Below are 13,800 nucleotides of genomic sequence, written 5' to 3'. Positions count from 1 at the left end.
ATATGCAAATATGGAATTCATTAGAAAGCAAATATGGAATTCTAAAATGTTGATAGCAGCTGAAAGTTCCAAAAACTCCAGGCATGAGTAGTTCCCCAATTATTGTACAATGAGAGCACGAGAGAGACAGAGACAAACGGAGAGAAAGAGAGCACAAAGATGGATGACAAAAAAGGGAGACAAAGGGGAGTACACAATGAAGGAATTGCAGGTAGAAGCGAACTCTATAAAGCAACTTAAGAGTGTAAAGCCCCAGAGGGGAGAGAAAGTGAAATAGGGTTAATAGATAGGAGTTCTTAGCCAGCTCAAATAGATACTAGAATGTGCACCTGACAATCCATACTCACATGCTCCGCCTCGCACCACCTCTGCCAACACCAATACTAGCTTTAATAAGCATATCTGCAGTGTGAAGTTTGGAGAGGGTTATGATGTTTGGCTTCTAGCTCCACCTATCGGTGCTGGTGTGCAAATCACAATATTGATATTCAGATTTTTCAGCTCAGGACAAAGCAAAATCCCCCTAAAAACATAAACCTGAAACATTGCAACACTCCTTACTGCTAAATTTAAAAAAACTTAATATTAATGAAGTCAGAGAAAGGGTATCAAATTGATGATTTGTGTACTCAGATTATCAAAGCCAAATTGTTTAAAAACTATTAACAGAACCTTTAGATAACAACTTTAATAATATCTGGCACTCAGTGCTACGAAATGCTAACTTACAAAAAAAAAAACAACAACAAAAAAAAACCACTTAACTATTTGGTTTCCATGGTATTCCAAGATCTTTCTTTAGAAGAAGCTTTTGGTACTCTTTAGTTAGTTTCATCTCACTGAGAAATCTAGTTTTAAATTTACTTCTTTGATAAGCAACTATCAAATATACTTCCATAAATGAAGATGCATTGTGCTTGCATAGTACTGAAAATGGCTGTAAAAGCCAATGTTCACAAATTACACTAACAACATCAGAATATTCATCTGAACAGTTGTAATGGAACAGAAAATTCTGAAATAACAGCAAAAAACAACCCTGAGAAAATTGTGCATGTGTGTGACAGCCATACAGCCTTTTAATTCCAGTTTTATTGTCCCATGATTGTTCAAGTAAAATAACTTTTATAGATCTGGAATAGTGCACTTCATAGAAATGTGTATCAGAAATAATCATCATGTACTCAGAACATACATAACCTGTATAACCAGACCAAAAGGCAGAACAGATTAAGGACTACATGGTCTTTAGGTTCTTGCCTACAAAACTTTTTATTATAACCAATCAAAGATCCAAAACTGTATCCAACATAAAAGCAGCACTTTCCCTTCTTAGACTCAAGATCTGCATGTAACTGAGGTTTGTCTAACCACAGAGATGAAGTCCTGCAAGGACACAGAGATGGAGACTGAAGTGCTGCTAGGAAACAAAGCAGGAGAGTGAATCTAAGAGAGAACAGACACATAGATGGATTTATATTTCGATGCTCATCTGCAGTATGCCTCCTGTACATTTTTTGGTTTAATTACAGTTCTGCTACCATGGTAAAATTTACTGTCTTCTTAGCTTAGGGAAAGAAAAGGAAACATCTACCCTTAGCTACTTTAATTTATTCAAAAGACAGTATATCATTATATACAACCAACAAACCTGAAATGTTCCATTTGAGAATGGATGCCATTATTGTCTACAGGGACATGAGTGTACCAGAAAGTCTGAAGCATCACACATGCAGGTCAGACTCCACAAACGTCTGTTGAAGCCTTGAACACAACAGTGAATCAGGCCTTCTGCCAAACACTCTTGATGATTATGGTTTAAAGCTTCCCCTTTCCATAATCTTAGCTGATGTTTTCAGAACACTATGCAAAAGAGTGTAAATGCAAACAGTTAAACTGCTACCAAATGACACACAAAAAAGTTCTAGACTCAAATTTGTTCACTTACGTTGATGATAAGTGTATAAAAACAGGGTGAATTCTTGCTTCCATCAACAGGATCTTGCAGAATTAGGTCAGAACACCTGATATTTAAATGACAACAGCATCACTGCCCTTCTACTACTGACACAGATCAGTCTTTAAAATGGAAGATTAAAAAATAAACAAACATTCAGTGAGATTCACATGATCTTTCAAGTGAATAAGCCTGTGTACATAGCAGTAGAGTATATATTGTGGTATAGATTACATTGGGTTAAAAAACACTGAAAGTGTAAAAATAAATATACTTTTCTTACTGAAGTTAGGAATTCTAACGGTGAAGGATTTGTCACATAACTGCAGACATCTAAACTTTAAGATGAAAAGGCACATGACTAATTGAAAATTTAAAATAAGGGTCAATATTAGTCAAACAATGACTTTCACACAAACTTCAATTTATCACATCCATTTAAAGATCCAGTATAATGGAGATCACAGATGTTTGGGATGCAAGCAGAGCACAGGGGCGTGGCCTTCTGCAAGCATATCTTCCTTAAAGGAAATTACAGGATTAAGGCATCATTTCCCTGTATTGCAAATATAAATTTGTGACCCATAAATAAAATCAAGCAGGCTTGTTTCTATGAAAAATGACACTCAAAATACATTTTTAATATCAACCCTTTTTTTCCGGGTGATTATACTGTAGTGGGATGTTATCGTTTAGTCCAGTGCTCCACCCACTGCTGCCTTGGTGTTTCTTCTGCTCCGCATTTGCAAACACCAGCATAAAGGTCTACCCAGTCAGCACTCTCTCACTAGCATAATGGATGTCCAGTCCAGCTACCTCCCTCAGCTGTGGGGGTTCCTGTCCATGATGATAACCACCAAATTTCATTGCCAAATGCAAGATGCCCTAATGACTCTGTACACAGCAAAAAGAAACAGCCAGTTGTTCTTGAACTTAAAAATAATTAGAGCAAATACAGAATGAAAGAAAGAAGAGAAACATTTGTGTCCATGCAATATCTAACTTCACTGGCTGCAAGGTTTTTGTTTTTTTTTTAAATCTAGAGCACCCTTTCCCCCCCCCCTTTGCGTCCATCAAGGCGGGGTGTCCTCAAATCCTGTCTAGCCATTCTCCTTCCACAAGACCAGATGAATGCTATGGTCAGGCATACTGGTGGCAAACACCAGGCCTGCATCATTCTTGCCATCAAAGCCATCGAGCCAGGAGGTGATTCCCGGCAGGAAACTAGAGCCCCTCTTGGACTTGCGGTAGGCGGGTAGGGGCCAGCGGCCAGTGATGGCCTCGCTTCGGAGGTCCATGACATACAGGTGGTGATTATCAAACAGGAGGGCAAACACCTCACCGAAGCTCAGCAGTGAAGGACTGGCGGGGTCTTGCTGTGGTTTGATGACTCTACAGGCAGAGTGAAGGACATATTACATTCAAACGAGAGTGACAATTTCCTGGCTAATCACACTTGATTGGCAGGAGAATCTAAAGATGAGGCATCAAGGACTGGATCTAAAAGAGCTACATATATGTTATGTAGGTGTATGGAGAAGCAATGCTTCTCTCACTACCACTACCTACGTAACATACTGTACAAGGAATGCCATGGCAAATCTCAGTTTGCAAGTAAAGATGTTAAATACCTACAATTAAACTTAGTTATAATGGCCAGAAAGTGGTATATCATTAGTTATACCATCCTTTCTGAACAATGGATAAAACAAAGAAATTAACAATCCAAACTGTTTTAAAGTCTGTTCTACATTCTGTTTAAAAAAAACAATACTGCCCTGCCCACATGGCTTATAGCCACTTCATTAGCTATATGCTGCCTGGCAACTCGAATATCCTGATCATTATATCATACATAGCACAGGGTAAAAAAAAAAGAAAGAAAGAAAGAAAGAAAGAAAGAAAGAAAGAAAGAAACAAACAAACAAAAGGTTATGTTACTTTATAATTCTCTATATACACACAAACACACATTACTCTGCACTTTCCTCCAAATGACTACTTTTATCACCATAGATGTTATCTGTGTACTTGCACATGGAATGCACCTTTTCTCTACCAACACACCAAAAGGAATGTATTATGCAATTGAGCATTGCATGCATTCTTTTGTGCATTCTTGCATGTGTTCTGGGGTAGGACTGGGGAAACAGGGTTCACCTAGAAAGGTTTGTGAGTATCCTGACCTCAGTCATACTAGGTGGGTTTCAAAAATCATGTTTTTTACATGCAAACAGAAATAACTTTCGTCAAAATAAATGTAGATCAAACACGGACCAATCTTTAACCATGTGATTAAGAGTTCAACAATGTATGTGCCACAACATACAGCAATATAACCACTATACACTGTCTTTCTACCACCATAGTAGGCAGCCCTGGTTGGCCATGGTCAGAGCTTTACCTTAGGACATCAAAACTGGCAAAGTCCCACTGGTAGACGCCAAGGTCCGAACTGCAGACGATGTAGCGGCCATCGAACTGGAGACGGGGCTGCAGACTCACACTGCGGTCCTCAGACACAGATAGCGTTTTCAAACATTTGCAGTTGATCTCTCGCCCTATGGGCCAAACCTGTTTGAGCATATAGAAGCGCAGAGAGAGAGCGAGAGAGACAGAGAGAGAGAGAGAGAGAGAGAGAAAAAGCAGTTACAATTCTGTCAACAAACATTTGACCAATATGACAAGTTACTATTTGTTGAGACATGGACTAAACAAATGTTTATGAGTAGCTACTTATCCATGTAAATTTCAACAAAATACAAAGCATTAAGAGCAGAGAAGCAGATGTATATGAAATACTGATATGCATATGGATAAAAGCACTCTGATGGTAGTCTAAACAGAATGGAAAGCAATCACAAAGCTAATCACAAAACAACGGCAAGTCAAAAGCAACAGCAGTTAAACTACCTTGATTTCATATTTATCAGCACTCAGTAAAATGTAGTCTCCAGGACTGTGCATCATGGACTCCACTTGGCTTTTCTGAAGGAGTACCTAGAGCAGGGCATATGGAAGAACTGCATGTACAAAGTGCTTATAGGACTCAGTATATATGGAAAGCAATTATTGTAACCTGGATTCATAAGGTGAAATGACAATTTTTCAATTACTCAACAGGTGAAACCTTTAAATTATTGTCATAGTCCTGCAATCACAGTCTTTTAATACACTCAGTTTTGAAATTGTTCAGCTAAAGCAAACGGTCATTAGAATTGAAATGTTAGGAATGTGATATTCATTAGGAATATTACATGCAATACACATACAAAATGTTCTGAAAGATAAGAGATATTTGTAGGATTATTTGCAAGAACACAGACTTGTGGATGAGACTGAAGGCCTTCTTCATGAGCCATGGAAAAACAAAACTGACCCATCACGACTTTCCCATTGGTGAGCTAATACGCTGCTGGGTTATGCAACTAAGCAAACTGTGCAGGACATCTCACTTAGCAGACGCCACCTGTTCCACAGCAGTGCTGGCACTGTACACCAATATTTCTAGGCTAGCCAATCTCTGGGGGGATGCTAAAGCTGGAAAGATTATGAAACAAATCAGAACTGAAGCAGCATTCAGCTCTGGGACAAAACCTCAAAAATGGTTCGATTCAGCCATGAAGACAAAACATTTTCTGCTGGCACCTAGAGTTTAACGTAAAGTGTTAAATAAAAATTTAAGTTTTTAACAGGTAGATCAACCATTATGCTGAAGACAGGTCCCTTGGATTTCACCAGATGACACTGCAGGTATGAATGTTACCTTAGTCACCCACTCCGTGTGTCCAGTGAGAGTGTTGAGACAGACACCAGCTGACAGGGCCCACACTTTGACAGTGAAGTCTGCTGAACCACTGACGAGTGTGTCCAGCTCATCGTTGTAGTCTACACTGAACACTGGAAACAGAGAGGCCCTTTAGTAAAAAAATAATGCCACCTTTAGTAATAAAATAATGCCATTCCAAACTAATGCAGGCAAGAGGAAACTGCACTCTTAAGTAGACACCAAATCTATTTACCCACAAGTCTGGATTCACTGCCAAGCTAAACAGCATATTATATTCCCTGGAACCCAGTAACTGAATGAGTTGGTTAACTGCCAATCAGTAAGATGTGTGTGGGAAAAGGTGTGGGAACACTGTCTGGCATCTCACCTGCACCTGTGTGTCCACGGAACTGCTGTATTCTGGCCCCTGTACTCCACTCCCAGCATGCAATGGTGTTGTCAAAGGAGCCGGTTACCAGCTTCTGCTCGTCAAACTTGACAGTGGCACAAGTGTGGGTCTGGATACCGTAGATGCACTGCCCTGTGCGCACATCCCACAGCTTGGCTGAGAGGTCATCAGAACCTGAAGGGAAAATAAACAGAGGACCAGTCAGCTGCACCAAGACACACACACGCGCCACCACTGGAAGGGGTAACAGGAATCTATTACACAGGCTAGTAATAGTAAGAACAGAACCTTGAATATAAATACATAAAAAGACAAGCAAAAACCAGTAACCCCAAAAAAACAGAGACCTGTGCACAGAAGACCATCCCTGTAGTACAACGCATACACCCGAGCACTGTGGCCAATCAGAGAGCTGGTCTCGAAGGCATCTTCCTCTCTCAGCTGCTTCATGCGGCGCTTGGCCTTAAGGTAGACCTGCTTCCAGTGGGCAGCGTCCTGGATGGAGTCATCGATCCGCCATCCTAGGTCTCTGCACACACCCTGCCACACCTCTGGACAGGCGTTAATCACCTTGTTCCACTGCTTGCACACCAAACAGCAGGTGAGGAGGGTCTGAGGGTCCAGCCAGCGTAGCAGGTAGAAGGCCAGTTCCAGTGGCAGCAAGCGCAGGAAGTCTCGCTTCAGCAACGCCTCCAGCCCATTGGACAGGTGTCGAAGTTGGGCGGCGCCACTTAGCGAGATCAGGCGATCCAAAGACTGATTGCGTTGCTGGTCATTCAGTGCCAGGAAGGAGGTGGAGACTGACTCCAGCCATCCCTCGAAGGCCTCCTTCTCCATGGGCACATGAGGGCATCAACCTGTAAAAAGAAGGTCTGGACACTGAAACAGTGAAGTCTAAATGGCACCAGACATCACCACAACTAGCTGTTATGCCTTAAACAAGCACTTTAACAAGAGCCAGCATTGCACACAGTCCTCGACTGCTTAAAGGCAATAGACCTGTTTTGCTTGAACACTTTAATTGCATACTTTCTAATACAAACAGAATCAGCAATGCAGTATTTCAGGTCTGACGCTTTTGAAGACGTTTTCAGCGTAGAAACTCGTCTCTATAGTCAATTAGCATTAGGCCTTCTTTAAGCACCTAGCAGATCTTATGACGGGTTATTAAATAACAAAAGGGTGAAACTGAAACTAGAGCACCTCAGTAAACACTATTACATTAACGGTCAAGTGGTTTTCCATAGACATTCTATGGTATTCGGTTTATTGTCGTTAAATAACGTCTGAAGAATACACTGCTTAAGTATTTAGGGCCTGTCAATGTAAGCTACAACAAATGTGATCACTAACTAGCTAGCTACCATGCTTAATCCTCGTCGCCTCCCAAAGCCAGATAGACGGCTAACTAGCTAGCTACGCTGGAACTGGCAAGCATACTTTTTGTCCAGTGTTTAGCTAGCTAGCTAATAAATCTACTGTCCAGCCAGCTAGCCAGCACATCTACCAACTAAACTAATATCGCAATTAGCTAGTTAAGTCACTAATTATGGTGGCATCGACACACAGCTTTAACTGAACTGTCACTTATTCAAATGCATTCAAAGCAACGCCATTAGCTAGCTGCTAGAATTACTTTTAGATACCAGCTAGTTAATTAATGATATCCAGCTAGCTATGGATAGTTGGACACTTTGCAAGCTATGGGAGGTTAGCTAGCTAACGTTATGTCAGATCATAAAGTTGCCAGCAGGAACATTTAAATAGCTAGCTACTTTATCTGCCAAGCTAGCGTTAGCTCCCAAAAACTTGACTGCATGGCAGGTTTGCCCACTACCAATACAGGCTACCTGTGCTAACTAACAAGCGACTTACCATTTCCAGTAGAATCCAATGGTTACTGAGGACGCTAGTTGACTAGCTAGCTAGCTGGCTGATACACGTTTAGTTAGTTTTTAATAAAACTCGGAACTACTGTAGCTGTAAAAGTCTAACTAACACTGTGGCAAGTTGGTCGGAAAAGTCCGTGTACAACCACTAACTAATTTTGGCAAGCTATACAATGAGAATCCGCAAAGGCTGACTCCCTTGCTAGCTAGAGTAGGTGTTCCAGCTAGTTAGCTAAAACCTTTGAAATGCTGGCTATCAAGACAGCGTAACCTAGCATAGATACTGTGAAACAATACAGAAACCAACAAATCCAGCAAGTTTTATATATATATATATATATATATATATATATATATATATATATATATATATATATATACACACAAACACACACACACACAAATATATATGTACAAATGTATACCTTGTCTTTCGACACTACCGTAAATGAAAAACACCCATGCTGTTGCTGTAATTAGCGCTAATGTACAGTTTGCTTGCTAGCTGGCTAAGCTAAGGTGCAGACCCAGAACAGGGGTGTGAAGTTGCATTTGACACAAGCGGGAGGAAGTAGGGAGGTGCGACCCGTTTTCCTGCACGGGTTGGATCTTCACGAGGGAGATATGTCTTCAACCTAGCGCATTAATTTGTATTTATTTAAACTCGGTAATTTGATGTTATGAACGGACTACGAATTGTGCAATTTCACAAACATCTGAACATTGAGAAACGTCATACACATAAACAAGGTACATACGTGAGGATGCTGTTTCTGGATTAAAACTCCGCTTTCAAAACCATCCGCCCTAACAAAGTTCACCACCGGACTCCATCAACAAGGCTTGAGCTCACCGCTGTGCAGCTGGATGCTGAACTTATTGTCAGAGCGTTGAGGTGATAAAATGCTATTGTAGGAAGAAGAATGCGGATGGTCTAAAATACATTGGATTATGTAGAGAAAAGGCTCCTGCAGGCTTCAGTGTAAGGTCTCAGAAGGCCTCTGTGTCAGGTATTGGACTAATCCCAGGACATCAAGAGATGGACCAAAATAAACAATATTATTACAATGAGCACCAGGTGGAACTAAATAATTGTATAAATAAAGTAATACAGTTGTGGCTAAAAGATTTGAGACTGACGTAAATTTGGGTTTTCACAAAGTTTACTGCTTCAGTTTTTTGTCAGATGTTTAGATGGTATAGTGAAGTACAACTATAAACAAAGTTTAATAAGGTATAACTTTTTATTGACAAATAAATCCATTTTAAGCAAAAACTTAATATTTACAGTGTTGACCCTTCTTTTTTAAGACTTCTGCAATTCGCCTCGGCATGCTGGATATCAGCTCCTGGGCAAAATCTTGACTGATGGCAAACCATTCTTGTCTGATCAGTGCTTGGAGTTGATCACAATTTCTGTGTTTTTGTTTGTCTACCCTCTTTTTGAGGACTGAACACAGGTTCTCAATGGGATTGAGATCTGGGGAGTTTCCTGGCCATGGATCTGAAATCTCAATGTTTTGTTCAGCGAGCCACTTGGTTATCACTTTTGCCTTGTCACACAGTGTTCTTTCATGCTGGAAAAAGCATTGTTCATCACCAAATTGCTCCTGAATCGTTGGGAGAAGCTGCTCTTGGAGGATAATTTGATACTATTCCTTATTCATGGCAATTTTGAGCAAATCCATTCCCTTGGATGAGAGCTTGCTAAGGATTGGTAGAAGGCAGTTGTGAGTGAATCTGCACACACCGTGAGGTGAAGGCTTTTGGAGGATGGCTTGGTGTTAAGAAGGGCTGCAAAGAAGCCACTTCTCTCTAATAAAAGCATCAAAGACAGATTGACATTCTGCAGGAAGTATAGATATTGGACTGCAGAGGACTGGGGTAAAGTTATTTTCTCTGATGAAGCCCCCTTCACACTGTTTGAGACATCTGGACAAATGATTGTCTGGAGAAGAAAAGGTGAGCGCTACCATGAGTCCTGTGTCATCTTGAGACCATTCATGTGGTTGCTTCTCCAAGGGAGTGGGTTCTTTATGTACAGTACTTTCTTTATGTAAAGTACTAGTGTTTAAAATCTTCACTGTTATATCCAAGTATCCATTATTAAATATATGTAAACTGAGATCCATCATTATGCAAGTTGTATCTTGACACCATCATATCCCATTGGAAGATTTTCCTTTTCTAAACAAAGAGGATGTGAACTCACACTACTAAACACCTGCAAGTAAAGTCTTTCTTCTGCACCACTCTGACCTTGGTAAGATAACAAACCTTGTTTTTGCTACAAAACTTCACAAAGTCTTGTAACAAAGATTATCTTTCCCAGTACTAATGACGTTATTTTTCAGGGGAACAGTTCAGAGTGATCTGCTTTAGACTTGCATAGAGGCCTTGAAACCTCCTGCATCAGAGCCTGTGTTCTGCACTTACAGACCCAACAATGTCTCTTAACCTTAAGATACCACAAAACATTTTAAAAAAGTGGGTTCTTTGTGTGACTGTTTATTTTATATTCTATTTTATATTACTCATTTATACATTATGTTGAACTGCAAATAAACAAGGGACCTGCTATTCTCTTCAAATAATTCTTGAGTCTGCCTCTTTATTTTCTGTTTGAGTGTACTTAATAAAAATTATTGGAATGTGGGAAAAATCTAAGAACCACAGCGTCCTCAAGTAATGAGACCCTGGTCCCCACCCATGCTCCAAATATAACTCTGCGTACCAGAGCAACACAGGGTTGCATTCTGAGTCCCATCCTGAGCTCTTTGTTCGCACACAACTGTGTCTCATCTATTTGACCTACTTCCATTCAGCAGACAATACAAAACCATCTATCCAGACTGAGGAATAGTTTTTTACCCAAAGACATTACAACAGAATCTTACCATATTCATTGCACTACCCACATAACACACATACTCGCTGCACTACACCAATAAACTACAAAGCAAGAACAGGAGTCCATTCTCCACTGGCTACTACTGTCAGGACTGCTGTTGCTGCTTTGTAGTGGATACATCAATATTGATGGTAACAATACCAAAAATTATTTACTTTATATCAATTATTGCTGCATTAAACATTGTTAATAATGTTTAATTTAAATGGATAATGTTAACAACTGTCTAATGTTTACTCTTTACTCTGTTTAAATTAAACAATCTAGATACTCACTGCTGACACCTTACAATTAAACATAGTTTGTTACAACTGCACAGTAGTTTATATTTGTATTTTTGTAGCCTATTTATATACATAGTAACCTGTAGATAGCAACCTGTAAGGAAGCTGAAAACCCAAGTTTCGTACTTGTGCAATGACAATCAAAATATTCTATTGTATAATACATTTGCTATGCAAGATAACATACAGGTCAACCCTTTGAATCAACTGCGACGAACTTGCGATTAGAGTGTGATATGAGAAAAACAGAAAAAAATCACAATGTTAACACTACATGCTAGTATAGACATTTTGTTGCATCAAGATTGTTAAAAGGATTTCACTCTTTTGTTGACACTGCTTTTAATATTTAGGGAGGCATACTTGCCCTGCAGTCTTGCAATTGTAAGAAAAGTGATTTGATATGCTCACAAGTAATTAAATAAGTAATTAAATTAAAGTAATTAAATGAGGTAAGGCATACTGGCATGGCCTTTTTATAACATGTTATGAGACTCCCAAATGATCTAAATCCTTGAGAAAATTCCAATACATAATTGTATCATATTTCTTATAAAATATGTGTTACTGTTTTTTAATATGTTTGTTCTGTTTGGATTAAGAGTTAGTACTTTATATAGACTATTTATTATCATGAATAACCACAATGGTTTACCAAGAGACAGTTAATGTGACAATTTAGTCATTCAACACGTATCAACCTAAACTAGCCTAATATTTCATTAATCATCAAGGTCTCTGGTTTCTGGCATTTAACTAGGGTTAATTCTGATGATGATCTACTTGAAGATAGTCTGTATAATCCAAATGCAAAATGAATGTTTTAAGCACAGTTCAAAATGTAAGACTTTATTTCTGGCTACTTTCTGTAGTAGTGTGCTTTCAGTGGTAGTCTTATAATTGAGCTTCATGCTACAGATTAAAAAAGATCATTACCACAGGTTTTGCATATGATTAGATTACAGAAGAGAAGACGATGTCAGCTACTTCATTTATCGTTCAATACAATTACAAATACTAATATTTGGTCTAAAACTTGCTTGACATAATCTTCAACATAACATGCCTGTCTATTAGTATGTGAAGGAGGGCCAGTGCACCTAGAGAGAATTTCTTCATGGTCATCGTATGAGACCATATATCTAAACAAAATGATAAAATACAGAACTTTAAAACCTACGGTGAACTAGATGTCATTCTTACCCCTTCCTAGCTGCATGTAAAGGTGCTTTACAAAATCTGGACAAGCAAATCTCTAGATAAAACATATTAACCTCCAAATGAAAAAACAAGGCTAGAAATTTGCAAAAGGGCTGTACAAACTTATAAAACATTACATGCTATATACAATACTTAAGGACACTATCACCTTTATTTCTACCATGGTTTGGTTCTTCTTCTTGGTCTTTATGTGGTATGGCATGGTGTCTGTAGTATTAAACAAGCCACAATAAAATCTGAGTGTAATACTCTCATTCAGAAATAATTCTAATGGTGGGTGACACTGAGTCCACTGAAGCACTGGAACCTGGTCTGTCTTATGTCTCTATCTCGATCCTTGCTCTAGTCCTGCATTGGGCCAGACTGAAGGAGGGTCAGGATAATAGTGTCATAAGACACAGGAGGCAGAAGTACGCTATGTCTCCAAGAAGAGACAGCGAGTGCAATTTTTTTTTTTTTGGTAGCCTATAATATAGCATCACATAGCCTGTTATTATTACGCTGTTGGTGACTATTATTATTATTAGCATTATTTATAATTATAAATATTAGCTATAGTGGAGCGTTAATGTAGCGTTTGTGTAATGTTAGAACACAAACTAGTATAGCGTTAGTACGAAAACATTAGTCTGGGAACGTTAATGTTATTGCGAAAACGTTAGTCCGAAAATGCAAGCTCGTTAGTTAGTAACGTTAAACTTTACAAGTTACGGCTATAATCGAATTGAATAAAAGAATGGAAGATGTAAGTGTAAAATATGGTGTGCTGGACATAAACGATGCCTTCTTAGCTAGTGATTAATATTTATGTTTAAGCAACATAAACCCTTGATTTATTGGTGATGATGCATCTGGAAGCGCCTCTGTACCCACAACCTTAACCGTCATGTGAAAAGCGAAGCGATTGTGAAGAAATTTCAAAAAATAAATTCATTTGAAAACGGCTGGTTAATATATAATTATAATTTCAGTTTATCGTCACGCTTCCGTTGTCACCCGTTTCCGGTCTGTTGGACCTGACGCAATATAGCTGAAATTTAAGTCATAATCATCTGAGCGAATTTGTAATATTTGCATATGGTTAGTGCTTTAGGTTAATATTAGGGACTAAGGATGGTATAACTGATTTTGAAAGTTTTTTAAATTAAAACTAAAGGCCGGTAACCCAGACATTTATTAACCCTAATTTTGAATCACCATTAACACTTTTTATAGTCAAAAGTCTTAGGCTTAGTCTTAGTCCGGATCTAGTGCTGCCTTCAAGTCTTGTCGAAAATATCGTATTTACGAGATGAGGGTACATGAACGCCACCACAATGTCATATTTACTAGTAGGAAACTCGAATTTCCGAGTTGGCGG

At 39.0% G+C, this 13,800-nt stretch overlaps 1 protein-coding gene across 4 annotated transcripts; it reads right to left on the bottom strand.

Moving 5' to 3' along the window:
- Positions 1-1,051: 1,051 nt before the first annotated feature.
- On the bottom strand, positions 1,052-9,155 carry fbxw2 (F-box and WD repeat domain containing 2). Of its 4 annotated transcripts, XR_004776214.1 has the most exons (8): positions 8,450-8,594; positions 6,483-6,992; positions 6,115-6,309; positions 5,724-5,857; positions 4,871-4,957; positions 4,362-4,531; positions 1,652-3,349; positions 1,052-1,446 (listed from the first exon to the last, which is right to left on the bottom strand). XR_004776214.1 is itself a non-coding variant. In XM_027020029.2 (7 exons), the coding sequence occupies exons 2-7, from the start codon at positions 6,970-6,972 to the stop codon at positions 3,058-3,060; spliced, it is 1,368 nt and encodes a 455-aa protein (XP_026875830.1). In that variant the 5' UTR covers positions 6,973-6,992; positions 8,783-9,155; the 3' UTR covers positions 1,052-3,057. The 4 variants fall into 4 exon arrangements, 3 of the variants coding, with proteins under 3 accessions (XP_026875830.1, XP_026875828.1, XP_026875829.1); XM_027020029.2 differs by lacking the exon at positions 8,450-8,594 and adding an exon at positions 8,783-9,155 and having other exon boundaries at positions 1,052-3,349; XM_027020027.2 differs by having other exon boundaries at positions 1,052-3,349.
- Positions 9,156-13,800: the final 4,645 nt, after the last annotated feature.

Source organism: Electrophorus electricus, chromosome 6 (genome assembly GCF_013358815.1).
Source record: "Electrophorus electricus isolate fEleEle1 chromosome 6, fEleEle1.pri, whole genome shotgun sequence".
In the NCBI taxonomy this organism is placed as follows: domain Eukaryota; kingdom Metazoa; phylum Chordata; class Actinopteri; order Gymnotiformes; family Gymnotidae; genus Electrophorus; species Electrophorus electricus.
Note: the sequence above shows the minus strand (reverse complement) of the source record. Positions and strands in the feature narration are given on the sequence as shown.